The sequence below is a fragment of the Bos grunniens genome, chromosome 4, assembly GCF_055505025.1.
Source record: "Bos grunniens cultivar Pamir isolate PY7600 chromosome 4, Bosgru_T2T1.0, whole genome shotgun sequence".
NCBI lineage: Eukaryota > Metazoa > Chordata > Mammalia > Artiodactyla > Bovidae > Bos > Bos grunniens.
In genome coordinates, this window is record NC_141168.1 from 7,228,677 (window position 1) to 7,239,553 (window position 10,877).

The following is a 10,877-nucleotide window of genomic DNA, read 5'->3' on the forward strand; positions in this document are numbered from 1 at the left end:
AATGGACATTGGAGTGTATGTATCTTTTTGAATTATGGCTTTGTTCAAATCAGGCACAGGGGTGGGATTTCTGGGTCATATGATAGTTTTATTTTTAGTTTTGTGAGGCACCTCCATACTCTTCTCCATAGTGACTGTACCAGTTTACATTCCCACCAACAGTGTAGGAAGGTTCCCTTTTCTCCACACCTTCTTCAGCACTCATTGTTTGTAGATTTTTTTGGTGATGGCCATTCTGTTCAGTGTGAGGTGATACCTGATTTTAGTTTTGACTTGCATTTCCTGAATAATTAGTGATGCTGAACATGTTTCCTGGCCATCTGTATGTTCTCTTTGCAGAAATGTCTGTTTAGGTCTTCTGCCCATTTTTTTTATTGAGTTACTTGGTTTTCTGATATGAAGTTGCATGAGCTGTTTGTATATCTTGGAGTTTAATCTTTTGTCAGTTGCTTCATTTGCAAATACTTTCTTCCATTCTGAGGGTTGCCCTTACATTTCATTTATGTATTCCTTTGCTATGCAAAAGCTTTTGCATTTAATTAAGTCCCATTTGCTTATCTTTGTTTTTATTTTCATTACTCTAGGAGGTGTGTCAAAAAGATCTTGCTGCGATTTATGTCAAAGAGTGTTCTGCCTATGTTTTCCTCGAAAAGTTTTATACTTCTGGGCCTTACAGTTAGGTCTTTTATTGTTGTGTAATGACGTTAGGTCTTTTTTTTTTTGCTCTGGGAGCCTTAATATGATAGTGACAATGTTGCCTTTTCTATACAAGTGAATAAGTATTTGCTTATTCCAGCAATAAAATATTTTGAGATTTTTTTCCCCCTAAATTTGTCTTTTACCTCTTTTAAATATCTTCCCAAATGATGTAGTGTTTTGTTTTTATTATTTTGGGTCATAATTATTTTTATACCTTACATTCAGTCTCATTCTTGGTCCAATTTTTATTTTGTATTTCCCTTCACACTTTATCCCATGAAGTTTAGGCACTCCTTTTTACTTCAAAAATAGACTTAAATCGTGTATATCCCTTGACTTATTACGTCTGAAAACATCTAAGATTTGTTCTTCCACGCGCTGGTGAAATAGCTCAAGGATACACCAAAGACAACGGTGTATCACTCCTCAGAAATCATACACATACACGCCTCCTAAGAACAGACACCTCAACCCCAAGAGACAAAAGGCAAAGAACAGTGGCTCTCTGGCTCCCAGCTCTGCGGAGTTTCTGGAAAGGAGGAGGGCTCCACTCTAACCTGCTCCACACCTGGCTCCAGCTTTGCACGAAGGTAGAGAAGTCCTCCGTGAAAAGTCTGTGATTCTTTTTTGCGCCAAAGAAAATAACTAGCTTTCTAAGTTGATCTCTTTGGAGGTGCTTTAACGGAGAAGGCAATGGCAACCCACTCCAGTACTCTTGCCTGGAAAATTCCATGGCTGGAGGAGCCTGGTAGGCTGCAGTCCATGTCGCTAAGAGTTGGACACGACTGGGCGACTTCACTTTCACTTTTCACTTTCATGAGTTGGAGAAGGAAATGACAACCCCCAGTATTCTTGCCTGGAGAATCCCAGGGACGGGGGAGCCTGTTGGGCTGCCGTCTATGGGATCGCACAACGTCGGACATGACTGAAGTGACTTAGCAGCAGCAGCAGACGTGCTTTCACGGGGAGACTGGGATCAGAGTGGTCTCTTTTCACCCTTCTTAAAGAGGAAATGGGAGGGGGCGAGGCGCTCGTGGTCTCAGAGGGCAAACATCCCTTGGGGGTGCGCACGCTGCGAACTCGCTGCTCTCCGGTTTCCGCGGCAGCAGTTTCGCCCTGCCCGGAGGGGTGTCCCCAGCTGCGGGGACAGGAGGCGCTCGCGCTCGGTCAGTGCCGCTTTCCTTCTAGCCCAGCAGTCGTGCCCTGCAGCCTTCGGCCGCGCGCTCCCGCCGACCCGCCGGCATCCAGCCCGCAGAGCCGAGCCTGGTAAGGGGACCCCTGCGGGGGTCCCTGCTTCCTGGAGGATTGGGAGCCGGGCGAAGAGGGAGGGTTCTGGAGGCCGCGGTTGAGTCAGGGCTACTGATTTCTGGTGGGACCTCTAACCGGTTCCATGCTTCTGGGGTCTCCTGTCAGTGAAACCGGGCGCCGGTGGAAAGCTTATGGACAACAGCAGGTTCCCAGTGCGAACCAGGCGGATTTGGGGACCGGACCGCTTACCCCGCGTTCCCGCCCATCGCTTTCCACAGTGCTGCAGTCTTTTATGTCTAGTTGCCTACTTCTGAGCTCTTTTGATTTTCATTAAGCTTCACAGCATTTCATAAAGCTTCGCTAATATTCTCAGACGCTGGGAAAAATTGAAGGCAAAAGGAGATGGGGGCTGCAGGAAATGAGATGGTTAGATAGTATCACGGACTCATTGGTCATGAACAAACTTCGGGAGATAGTGGAGGACAGGAAAGTCTGGCGTGCTGCAGCCCGTGGGGTCGCAAAGAACTGGACAGGACTGAGCGACTGAACAACAATTTGCCAGATGAGAAAACTGAAACTCACAAGTAAGCCCTAACTAAGTAGAGCGAACATCTTAAGTTTTACCTTCGTAACTTCACCCATACCACCCCCGCCCGGGCCCTGACCAGCACCACCTCCCAGAGAAGCCTGGTGCAGGAATCCACTCCTAGGGCTCCACACGACGAGAACCCTCACTGAGCCAAGTTCACAAGGAAACCTCTCAGTGGACATTGTTCCATAGACCTTGATCTTCTGAAAGCCACCCCATTCTTCCCCAGATAGCCACGTTTCCTACCACACGATGTAGAATTCGACACTATGGCAGAGAGACCCCAGCGTGTACAGGAACCATCCCTTGGTCTGTTGTCAACCCCCTGTGAAAGCCGTGTTATGAAGTCCTGAGACTAAACTGTGAAACCAAGTGATGCCGGGAAACAGAGGGACTCAAGCAAATGGGGAAGGAAAGACTCATGAATCAGGCAGACAAAAAACAGTTTTACCTTTCCTAAAACAGCAGGAAAGAGCCTACTTTCTACTGATTTGATAAAATGAGATAGGATCAAGATAACATCAGGTTCATCCAATTTAAAGATCCAAAGGTATATGACATTCATTTGCTTCAACCTCCTCCATAAGCTAGATCCCCCTGCTGTTCCTGTCAGATACCCGTATAATCTCTGCTCCCACACCAGCTCTTTCATGATTCCTGATCGCATGTGGGGAAGATTCGGATTTTCCTTGTGGAGAAGAAATCTGCCTCCACTCTTCATTCCCCCACTTTTGTCTGTTCTGCAATTGACACGTGTCACATTGCTTCAGGTTTACAATGCTTCCGGATGTCTTCCTAGGCTTGATTCAGTCCTTTTAATATCCTTTCATTTCAGCATTTCCATCAATATCCTTTTTGACTAGCCTCTGGACACTTTAATATTTGTTAATATCCACCCCCAAAAATCTATTCCTCGGTGAGACATGTCTCCCCCTGGCAACCTGACCCACTCAGAAGACGCTTCAGGAGGACAGTGCTGCACCTCTGCTCCCCAATTCGGGACTTTGATGGTGTTTTGTGGCAGCCACAGAGCCCCATTTGGGTCACACTGATCATCAAGTCATGTGAAAACACCAGATTATTTAAACTGAAATCTTTCCATTCTGAGCAACTTCTGTCCCCTACGATATTATGTTTGAATAGTCTTTAAAAAAAAAAAAAGCACCCAAGATTTCAAGATTTTGCAATACAGTTCTGTTTGTTGGTTTTAGGGCAAGCTTCCAGCCTAACTGCTTCAGTTTATGTCCTGACCATGGATGGCAACATGGTATGTGGTGTTCCAAGAGGCTCAATGACTTTATCATCACTTCTCCTCCCCAATGAACCTAGGAGAATATGCAGGCAAAATGAGCCAGTTTTTGTTCTTAGCTCCATGACAGTTGTGTGAACATGGGCATGTTAGTTGAGACTCAGTTTCTTAATATTTTAACAGAAATTTTAATACCTATCTCAATCACTTCATAGGGAATTAGGGCAAACAATTAAAATAATGGATATGAAAGCAAAATTGAAAATCACAAACGGCTGCACAGAGGGTTATTATGATGGTGAAGTTCATCATCAACATTGTCACGACTCGTCATTGTCTTTACTACTTCAGTATACTGGTTCCAATAGAAAATGTCATCTGAGACAGAAAAGATGTCAGAGAATTTGAGCAATTTTAGCAGAGGCTGGAGTATAATTTACCAGAGGCAAGTACACCAAGTGGGAGAAGGTGGTAAGGAAAATGCTCTTCTCAAGGGTTAAGGAAAGGAAAGAAGTTATTTTAGCATATTCTGATAGTGTGACAGGGGATGGTTTCCTTAATGAGGACCATTTCTATGCATCTTGACTGAGTGAATAGAAAAATGTGTAAAGGTAGAAATAAGAAATTTGCTGAATTGTAGATCAACTATGAAAATCATTTTTAACTCAATGTTAATCAATACAATGCAAGTTTAAACCAATTAAGACATCCTACTGTATGCCCAACAGGGTGACCAAAAAATTAAAAATATAGTATTACCAAGTGTAGGAGAAGATTTGCAGGATGCTGGTACGTGGCTGCTGCCAGCACGACTCAGCACAAGTTTCATGGAGTCAGACTTGGCAACATCTAGTCAGGCGGAGTAACTTCGTTTTCACTTTTCACTTTCATGCATTGGAGAAGGAAATGGCAACCCACTCCAGTGTTCTTGCCTGAAGAATCCCAGGGACGGTGAAGCCTGGTGGGCTGCCATCTATGGGGTTGCACAGAGTTGGACACGACTGAAGCGACTCAGCAGCAGCAGCAGCAGCAGCAGTCAGGAGGAAGTTGGACATTCCAGAGAGATTGTCATGTTGGTAGTAGCGCTACTGTTGGCAGTAACAAAGATGCATTTGGAACACCAAATGTTCGTTAAGAAAGAACTGGATAAAATGTTACATAAATAATGTCACTTCTGTAAAAGATTAAAATACCAAAAAGTACTGTATCTTAATTATAGATAGATATGTATGTACAAGTGTAAATACACAAGTGAGATAGACACATAAACATCTCAGAATACTGTTTGCCTCTAAAGGGAGAGGGAGAATGAGACTCAGGGTTGGGGGAGTCCAAAAGTAAATAAATGAAACTATATGTGTAAAGTTTTAACTTTCTCAACCAAACTGAACAGCAGTAATAAAAATGCCAAAATACTGAGATTTGTTCATTGCACATTGTGGAATTTGTTTCATTACTCAGTGTATTTATTTCTCTTCTTAAAATATTTATTTCATAACTGCATAATCTTTAAAACTGAATAAATAAAATATAGGCTCAGTGATGGTGGTTTAGTTGCTAAGTTGTGTCCGACTTTTGTGACCCCATGGACTATAGCCTGCCAGGCTTCTCTGCCCACGGGATTCTCCAGGCAAGAATACTGGAGTGGGTAACCATTCCCTTCTCCAGGGGATCTTCCCAACCCAGGAATCGAACCCAGTTCTCCTGCATTGCAAGCCCATTCTTTACCAACTGAACTATGAGGGAAGCCCACAGGCTCAGAGTTCATCTTAATTATAATTACAGAGTGCATACTTGCCTTTTCCAATGTATGCTTACCTTTTCTAGCACCAAGAATGACGCAATAGTATGCCTCATCTGAATGAAACATTTATCTCCATGGTTTTGCCGATTTCTGCTTATGTCTACTGGGATTTTTCTTAAGTTGTTATTGGGAGACCCACAAGGAAAGACATTTGATTTAAAACAGATCAGGAAAGGACTTTATCCTGAATTTGTCCCAAATGTTGCTGCTGTCCCTCAGTCAAGGCACCAGTTTCTCTTCCCCCAGTTGCTCAGAGGGAAGGAGGTGGTGACCACACTCGGGCCTCTTCCCCTTCTCCCTCTCATGTGCATCCTCAAAGGAGCCCTGGACCCCAATTCAACATTCCCACTGGAAGGTGCATTGTACTTTCCCCTTTGCCACTGGGATGTCCATCTGATACAAAGAGTTTCTGGGACTGGAAATGCCCAGTACTTCAAACAAACCACTATTCATTTACAGTAAGGCAACTTTTATTCTCTAGTCTAGCAAGTTTGCTTTGATTCCAATAATAATAACAAATAATTTTAAAGTCTTGCTTCTTATTCCATATAAGACGGCTTTCTTTATTTCATGCCTTTTCAGTTTGAAGGGAGATAATCAACTGATATGTATTCAAACATTTCTTGCTTTCCTGCAGAATGAGGAAGAAAACAAGAGTTCACTGTGTTAACATAACCTAGCATCACCTGGCTTGCTTAAAGTTCTATATGGATATTTGAAAATAAAATGTGTTAGAAAATTAGCAATGGAAATGGCTCATCTAAGGATAATTGTTCTCAGCTGTCTGAATTGGAGGTGTTCTCAGGTCTATACCAACTCCTATAAAGACACTTGCTTTTATTCCTTCCTTCTTTTTATTCTAGAAGTGAATGGAAGCGCTGCAGAGGAGCAGATATGGAACCATGGCTGAAGGTAAGAAACCCTCCAAATTCTCAAGCACTCTGGACACCAGGCGACAGTTACTGTCTTCCCTCCTCCACTCCCTGACCTCAAAAACTGAGACAGAAGAGAAACCCAGTTACTTTAAACTGCAGGAGAAAAAGGCAGCTATCACGTTCTTTATCTTCCCTACTGTCATCACACCCTACACACCCGAGTATGACACTCTGACCCGTGTGGTGATGTATGGGAAATGTGGAAACAAAACTTCAAGTCAGAAGTCAGTGGATTTGGAACCAAATTGTGAAAATGAAATCTTCCCCTGCCTCTGCTCAGCTGAAAAGAGGAAAAGTTCCACATAGAGATTTAGTAATCATGTTTGAAAAATAAAATTTCAGAATACTTAAGTAAGGGAAGAACCGACACAGAGTAAAAGGAACAAAATAAAAGATTTTAGGAGCCTGGAATGAACCTAATTCATGTGGGCTCATTAGAACTCCAGAAGTCCTTGGATTCTCACTCCATCTCTTGAAAATTTTAGCTCTTGGCACAGTGTCACCCTTGCCAACTCTTGTTGTTGTCTGTTGTTGTTTAGTCACTATGTCATGTCCAACTCTTTGCAACCCCATGGACAGCAGCCTACCAGGCTCCTCTGTCCATGGGCTTTTCCTGGCAAGAATACTGCAGCAGCTTGCCATGTCCTCCTCCATGGAATCTTCCCAACCCAGAGATCAAACCTGTGTTCCATGTCTCCGGCATTGGCAGGTGGGTTCTTTCCCACTAGCACCACCTGGGAAGCCTATCATCAACTATACTCCAAGATAAAATAAAAACTTTTAAAAAAGAATCACAAACTTAGTAAAACCGGAAAAATTCTTTTTTTTTTTTTTTTACAGGCAGGATAGAACATCAGGGCTTTGAACCCTCCTCCTCCTTGAGGATCATCCTGGTAGGCAAAACAGGCAGCGGGGAGAGTGCCACCAGGAACAGCATCCTCTCCCAGCCCATGTTTGAATCCAAGCTGGGGGCCCAGTCGGTGACCAGGAAGTGTCAGAGGGCAACAGGCACGTGGAATGGGAGGAGCATCCTGGTGGTGGACATGCCCCCCATCTTTGAGTCCAGAGCCCAGGATCAAGAGGTGTATGAGAATATCGGAGCCTATTACCTGCTGTCAGTGCCAGGGCCCCACGTGCGGCTGCTGGTGACCCAGCTGGGGCACTTCACCAAGCAGGATGCGGTGGCCGTGACCAGGGTGAAGGAGGTCTTTGGGGCAGGAGCTGAGAGATACATGGTCATCCTCTTCACCCACAAGGAGGACTTGGCGGGCGGATCCTTGGATGAGTACATGGCAAACACAGACAACCTCAGGCTGAGGAGCCTGGTCCAGAAGTGCAGGCGGAGGTACTGCGCCTTCAACAACTGGGCCTCCGGGGACGAGCAGAGAGGGCAGCTGGCCCAGCTGATGGCTGTGATTGAGGGGCTGGAGCGGGAGCACCAGGGTGCCTTCCTCACCAACGAGCTCTTCTTTGATGCACAGATGCTCCAGCAGATGGGGGGTGGCGCCCATGGAGAAGTTCAGAGGCGCTACCTGGACAAGGTACGGCTGCAGGTTGCAAAGCAAAAGCAAGACCTGAAAGAGGCGGAGAGAAACTCTGCCTTCAAGGCGCTCCTCCGACTCAAAGCCTGGATCGTTTCTCATGCCAAAATACTTGTTCTTGTCCTATGCCTTTTGATTTTTCTTGCCATTGTAATTAGCTTGTATAGTACGCATCAACATTGAGCATTTTCAGATGACACCTGTCCTTGGCTTCCATTTTTTCAGTCGGCATACCTGTCTGTGTTGATCAGAAACTTTATTTGCTTTTTACATAATTTCATTTTCAATTTTGCTTCCTTGCATCAGACACACCATCCCTTTTCTTTGGTTCCTTTTTAGGAATAAAATCCAAAAGGAAAACAATTTTCCGCTTTCTGTTGTGTTAAAAATGGTGAAGGTGGAAACTTCCCTGGCAGTCCAGTGGTTAAGATTGTGCTTTCAATGCAAAGGGTGCAGGTTCAATCCCTGGCTGAGAAACTAAGATCCCATATGCTGTGCAGCCAAAAATTAAAGCAAATAAATAAATTTAAGAGCAAAATCTTTTCAAAAAAATGGTGAAGACAAATAATAAACTAACTGCACACCATCAAGAAATATTGTGGAGCTTGCAGAGAGGAAAGTGAATGGACTGACATGCTGTGTGAGCGAGCGTCTCACCGGGGACCCCCTTTTTACAGTTGGAATTCCTTATTTTATTCAGAAACATACTCTGACTTCCTTGTAGGTTAAAAAAAAATAGTAATAATAAGACACCACACAAAAGAGAAAGACTAGGGTGTTCTGGGATATCTCTGGGGTGTGAAGAGGCTGGGGGAGAAAGGAGGAAGGCCCTAGAGACGGGGTGGGGAGGAAAATCTCTGCATAGTCAGCCACTGGGAAATTAGAGAACCTTAATCCTTAGAGCAGGGCTAGACAAGAGCCAGATGGTGAGTGTAGGAATTCAGGCTTAGCCGGCCATCTGGTCTCCTTCAACATTCAACCATCTCCTTGTAGCATGAAAGCCACCCTGGAGAAGAAGGAAGTGACCTGCAAGACTGCATTCCCTACAAGTTTATGAAATTTGAATTGCATGGACTTTTCATATGTGGTGATGAAACATTATGCTTCTCTTTATTTTTTGACCCGTGTTGTTGTTCAGTCACTCAGTCCTGTCTGGCTGTTTGCAACCCCATGGACTGCAGCACACCAGGTTTCCCTGTCATTCACCATCTCCAGGAGCTTGCTCAAACTCACGTCCATTGAGTTGGTGATGTCATCCAACCATCTCATTCTCTGTCATCCCTGAATCCTCCTGCCTTCAATCTTTCCCAGCAAAGATTTTTTGAAAGATTTTTTTCAGTCTCTTCTAATGAGTCAGCTCTTAGGTAGCCAAAGTATTGGAGCTTCAGCTTCAGAATCAGTCCTTCCAAAGAATATTCAGGACTGCTTTCCTTTAGGACTGACTGGTTTGATCTCCTTGCAATCCAAGGGACTCTCAAGAGTCTTCTCCAACACCATAGTTCAAATGCATCAATTCTTTGGCGCTCAGCCTTGTTTATACTCCAACTCTCACATCAACACATGACTGCTGGAAAAACCATAGCTTTGACCTTTGTCAGCAAAGTAATATCTCTGTTTTTTAATACACTGTCTAGGATTGTCATAACTTTTCTTCCAAGGAGCGTCTTTTAATTTCATGGCTATAGTCACCATCTACAGTGATTTTGGAGCCCAATAAAAGAAAATCTGCCATTGCTATCATTGTTTCCTCATCATTTTACCATGAAGTGATGGGACCAGATGCCATGATCTTTGTTTTTTGAATGTTGAGTTTTAAGCCAGCTTTTTAACTCCTTTCTTTCACTTTCATCAGGAGGCTCTTTAGTTCCTTTTCACTTTCTGCCATATGGGTGGTGTCATCTGCATATCTGAGTTTATTGGTATTTCTCCCAGCAACCTTGATTCCAGCTTGTGCTTCATCCAGCCTGGCATTTTGCATGATGTACTCCACATACACATTAAATAAGCATGGTGACAATATACAGCCTTGGTGTACTCCTTTCCCAATTTGAAACCAGTCCATTGTTCCCTGTCCAGTTCTGAATGTTGCTTCTTGACCTGCATACAGGTTTCTCAGGAGGCAGGTAAGGTGGTCTGGTATTCCCATATGTTTAAGAATGTTCCACAGTTTGTTGTGATCCACACAGTGAAAGGCTTTAATGTAGTCAATGAAGCGGAAGTAGATGTTTTTCTGGAATTCTCTTGCTTCTTCTATGATTCAAAATTGTAAAAACATTCCTCAGTTCACAGAACTGGCCTCAGCCTGGATTTGCTCTGCAGGCTGTCGTTTGCCCACCCCCATCTTAGAGGAGGTTTTCCATCATGGGTTGAGCTTGGATGTAGTGGAACATCTTGAACCCCAAGGTCAGCACAGTTGTGTGCAATACCTGTAGGAATTTGGGGAAAGGGTGGCATTGCAAATTTCAGTGGCAGGAAAGAGAAGTGGAAAGACACCAGGGTGAAGTCTGAGTGGTGGTCACCAAGTCAGTGGAAAGAAGAAATCAGATGAGGAAGGGTATGGGTGACCCCTTCCCAACTTCTTCTTCTATGGAATAGCTGCCCGTCCCTTCAAACCCTGTAGGGGACACCCATGGTTGCACAGGCATTCTGTGACTGGGTGGGTAGGTGATGAACTCTCTGTGACACCCAACTCATTGTCCATATCCCCGCTGGTGATAAAGGTGCAGTTTATCTCAACAGTGCTATCCCATAGCCGATTCCAATCTTGTGCAAGGAGTGTTATGTGTGAGCTCCTCAAACCCTTGAAACACCA

At 44.2% G+C, this 10,877-nt stretch overlaps 1 protein-coding gene across 9 annotated transcripts; it reads left to right on the top strand.

The window, feature by feature from the left end:
• Nucleotides 1-820: 820 nt before the first annotated feature.
• On the top strand, nt 821-9,800 carry LOC147373477 (GTPase IMAP family member 5-like). 9 transcript variants are annotated; one of them, XM_086398218.1, is made up of 5 exons: nt 1,380-1,965; nt 3,748-3,803; nt 6,453-6,501; nt 7,365-7,869; nt 8,006-9,800. In XM_086398218.1, exons 3-5 carry the CDS (start codon nt 6,459-6,461, stop codon nt 8,100-8,102), a joined length of 645 nt encoding a protein of 214 aa, XP_086254344.1. In that variant the 5' UTR covers nt 1,380-1,965; nt 3,748-3,803; nt 6,453-6,458; the 3' UTR covers nt 8,103-9,800. The 9 variants fall into 9 exon arrangements, with proteins under 9 accessions (XP_086254335.1, XP_086254344.1, XP_086254343.1 ...); XM_086398217.1 differs by lacking the exon at nt 3,748-3,803; XM_086398216.1 differs by lacking the exon at nt 3,748-3,803 and having other exon boundaries at nt 1,381-3,086.
• The last annotated feature ends 1,077 nt before the right edge of the window (nt 9,801-10,877 follow it).

What these genes read in the sequence shown, in the direction of transcription:
- LOC147373477 (XM_086398209.1), top strand. Translation starts at nt 6,459, where the DNA reads ATGGAAGCGCTGCAGAGGAGCAGATATGGAACCATGGCTGAAG. An exon ending in ATATGGAACCATGGCTGAAG is followed by an intron (nt 6,502 to 7,364) that starts GTAAGAAACCCT and finishes TTTTTTTTACAG; the next exon opens with GCAGGATAGAACATCAGGGC.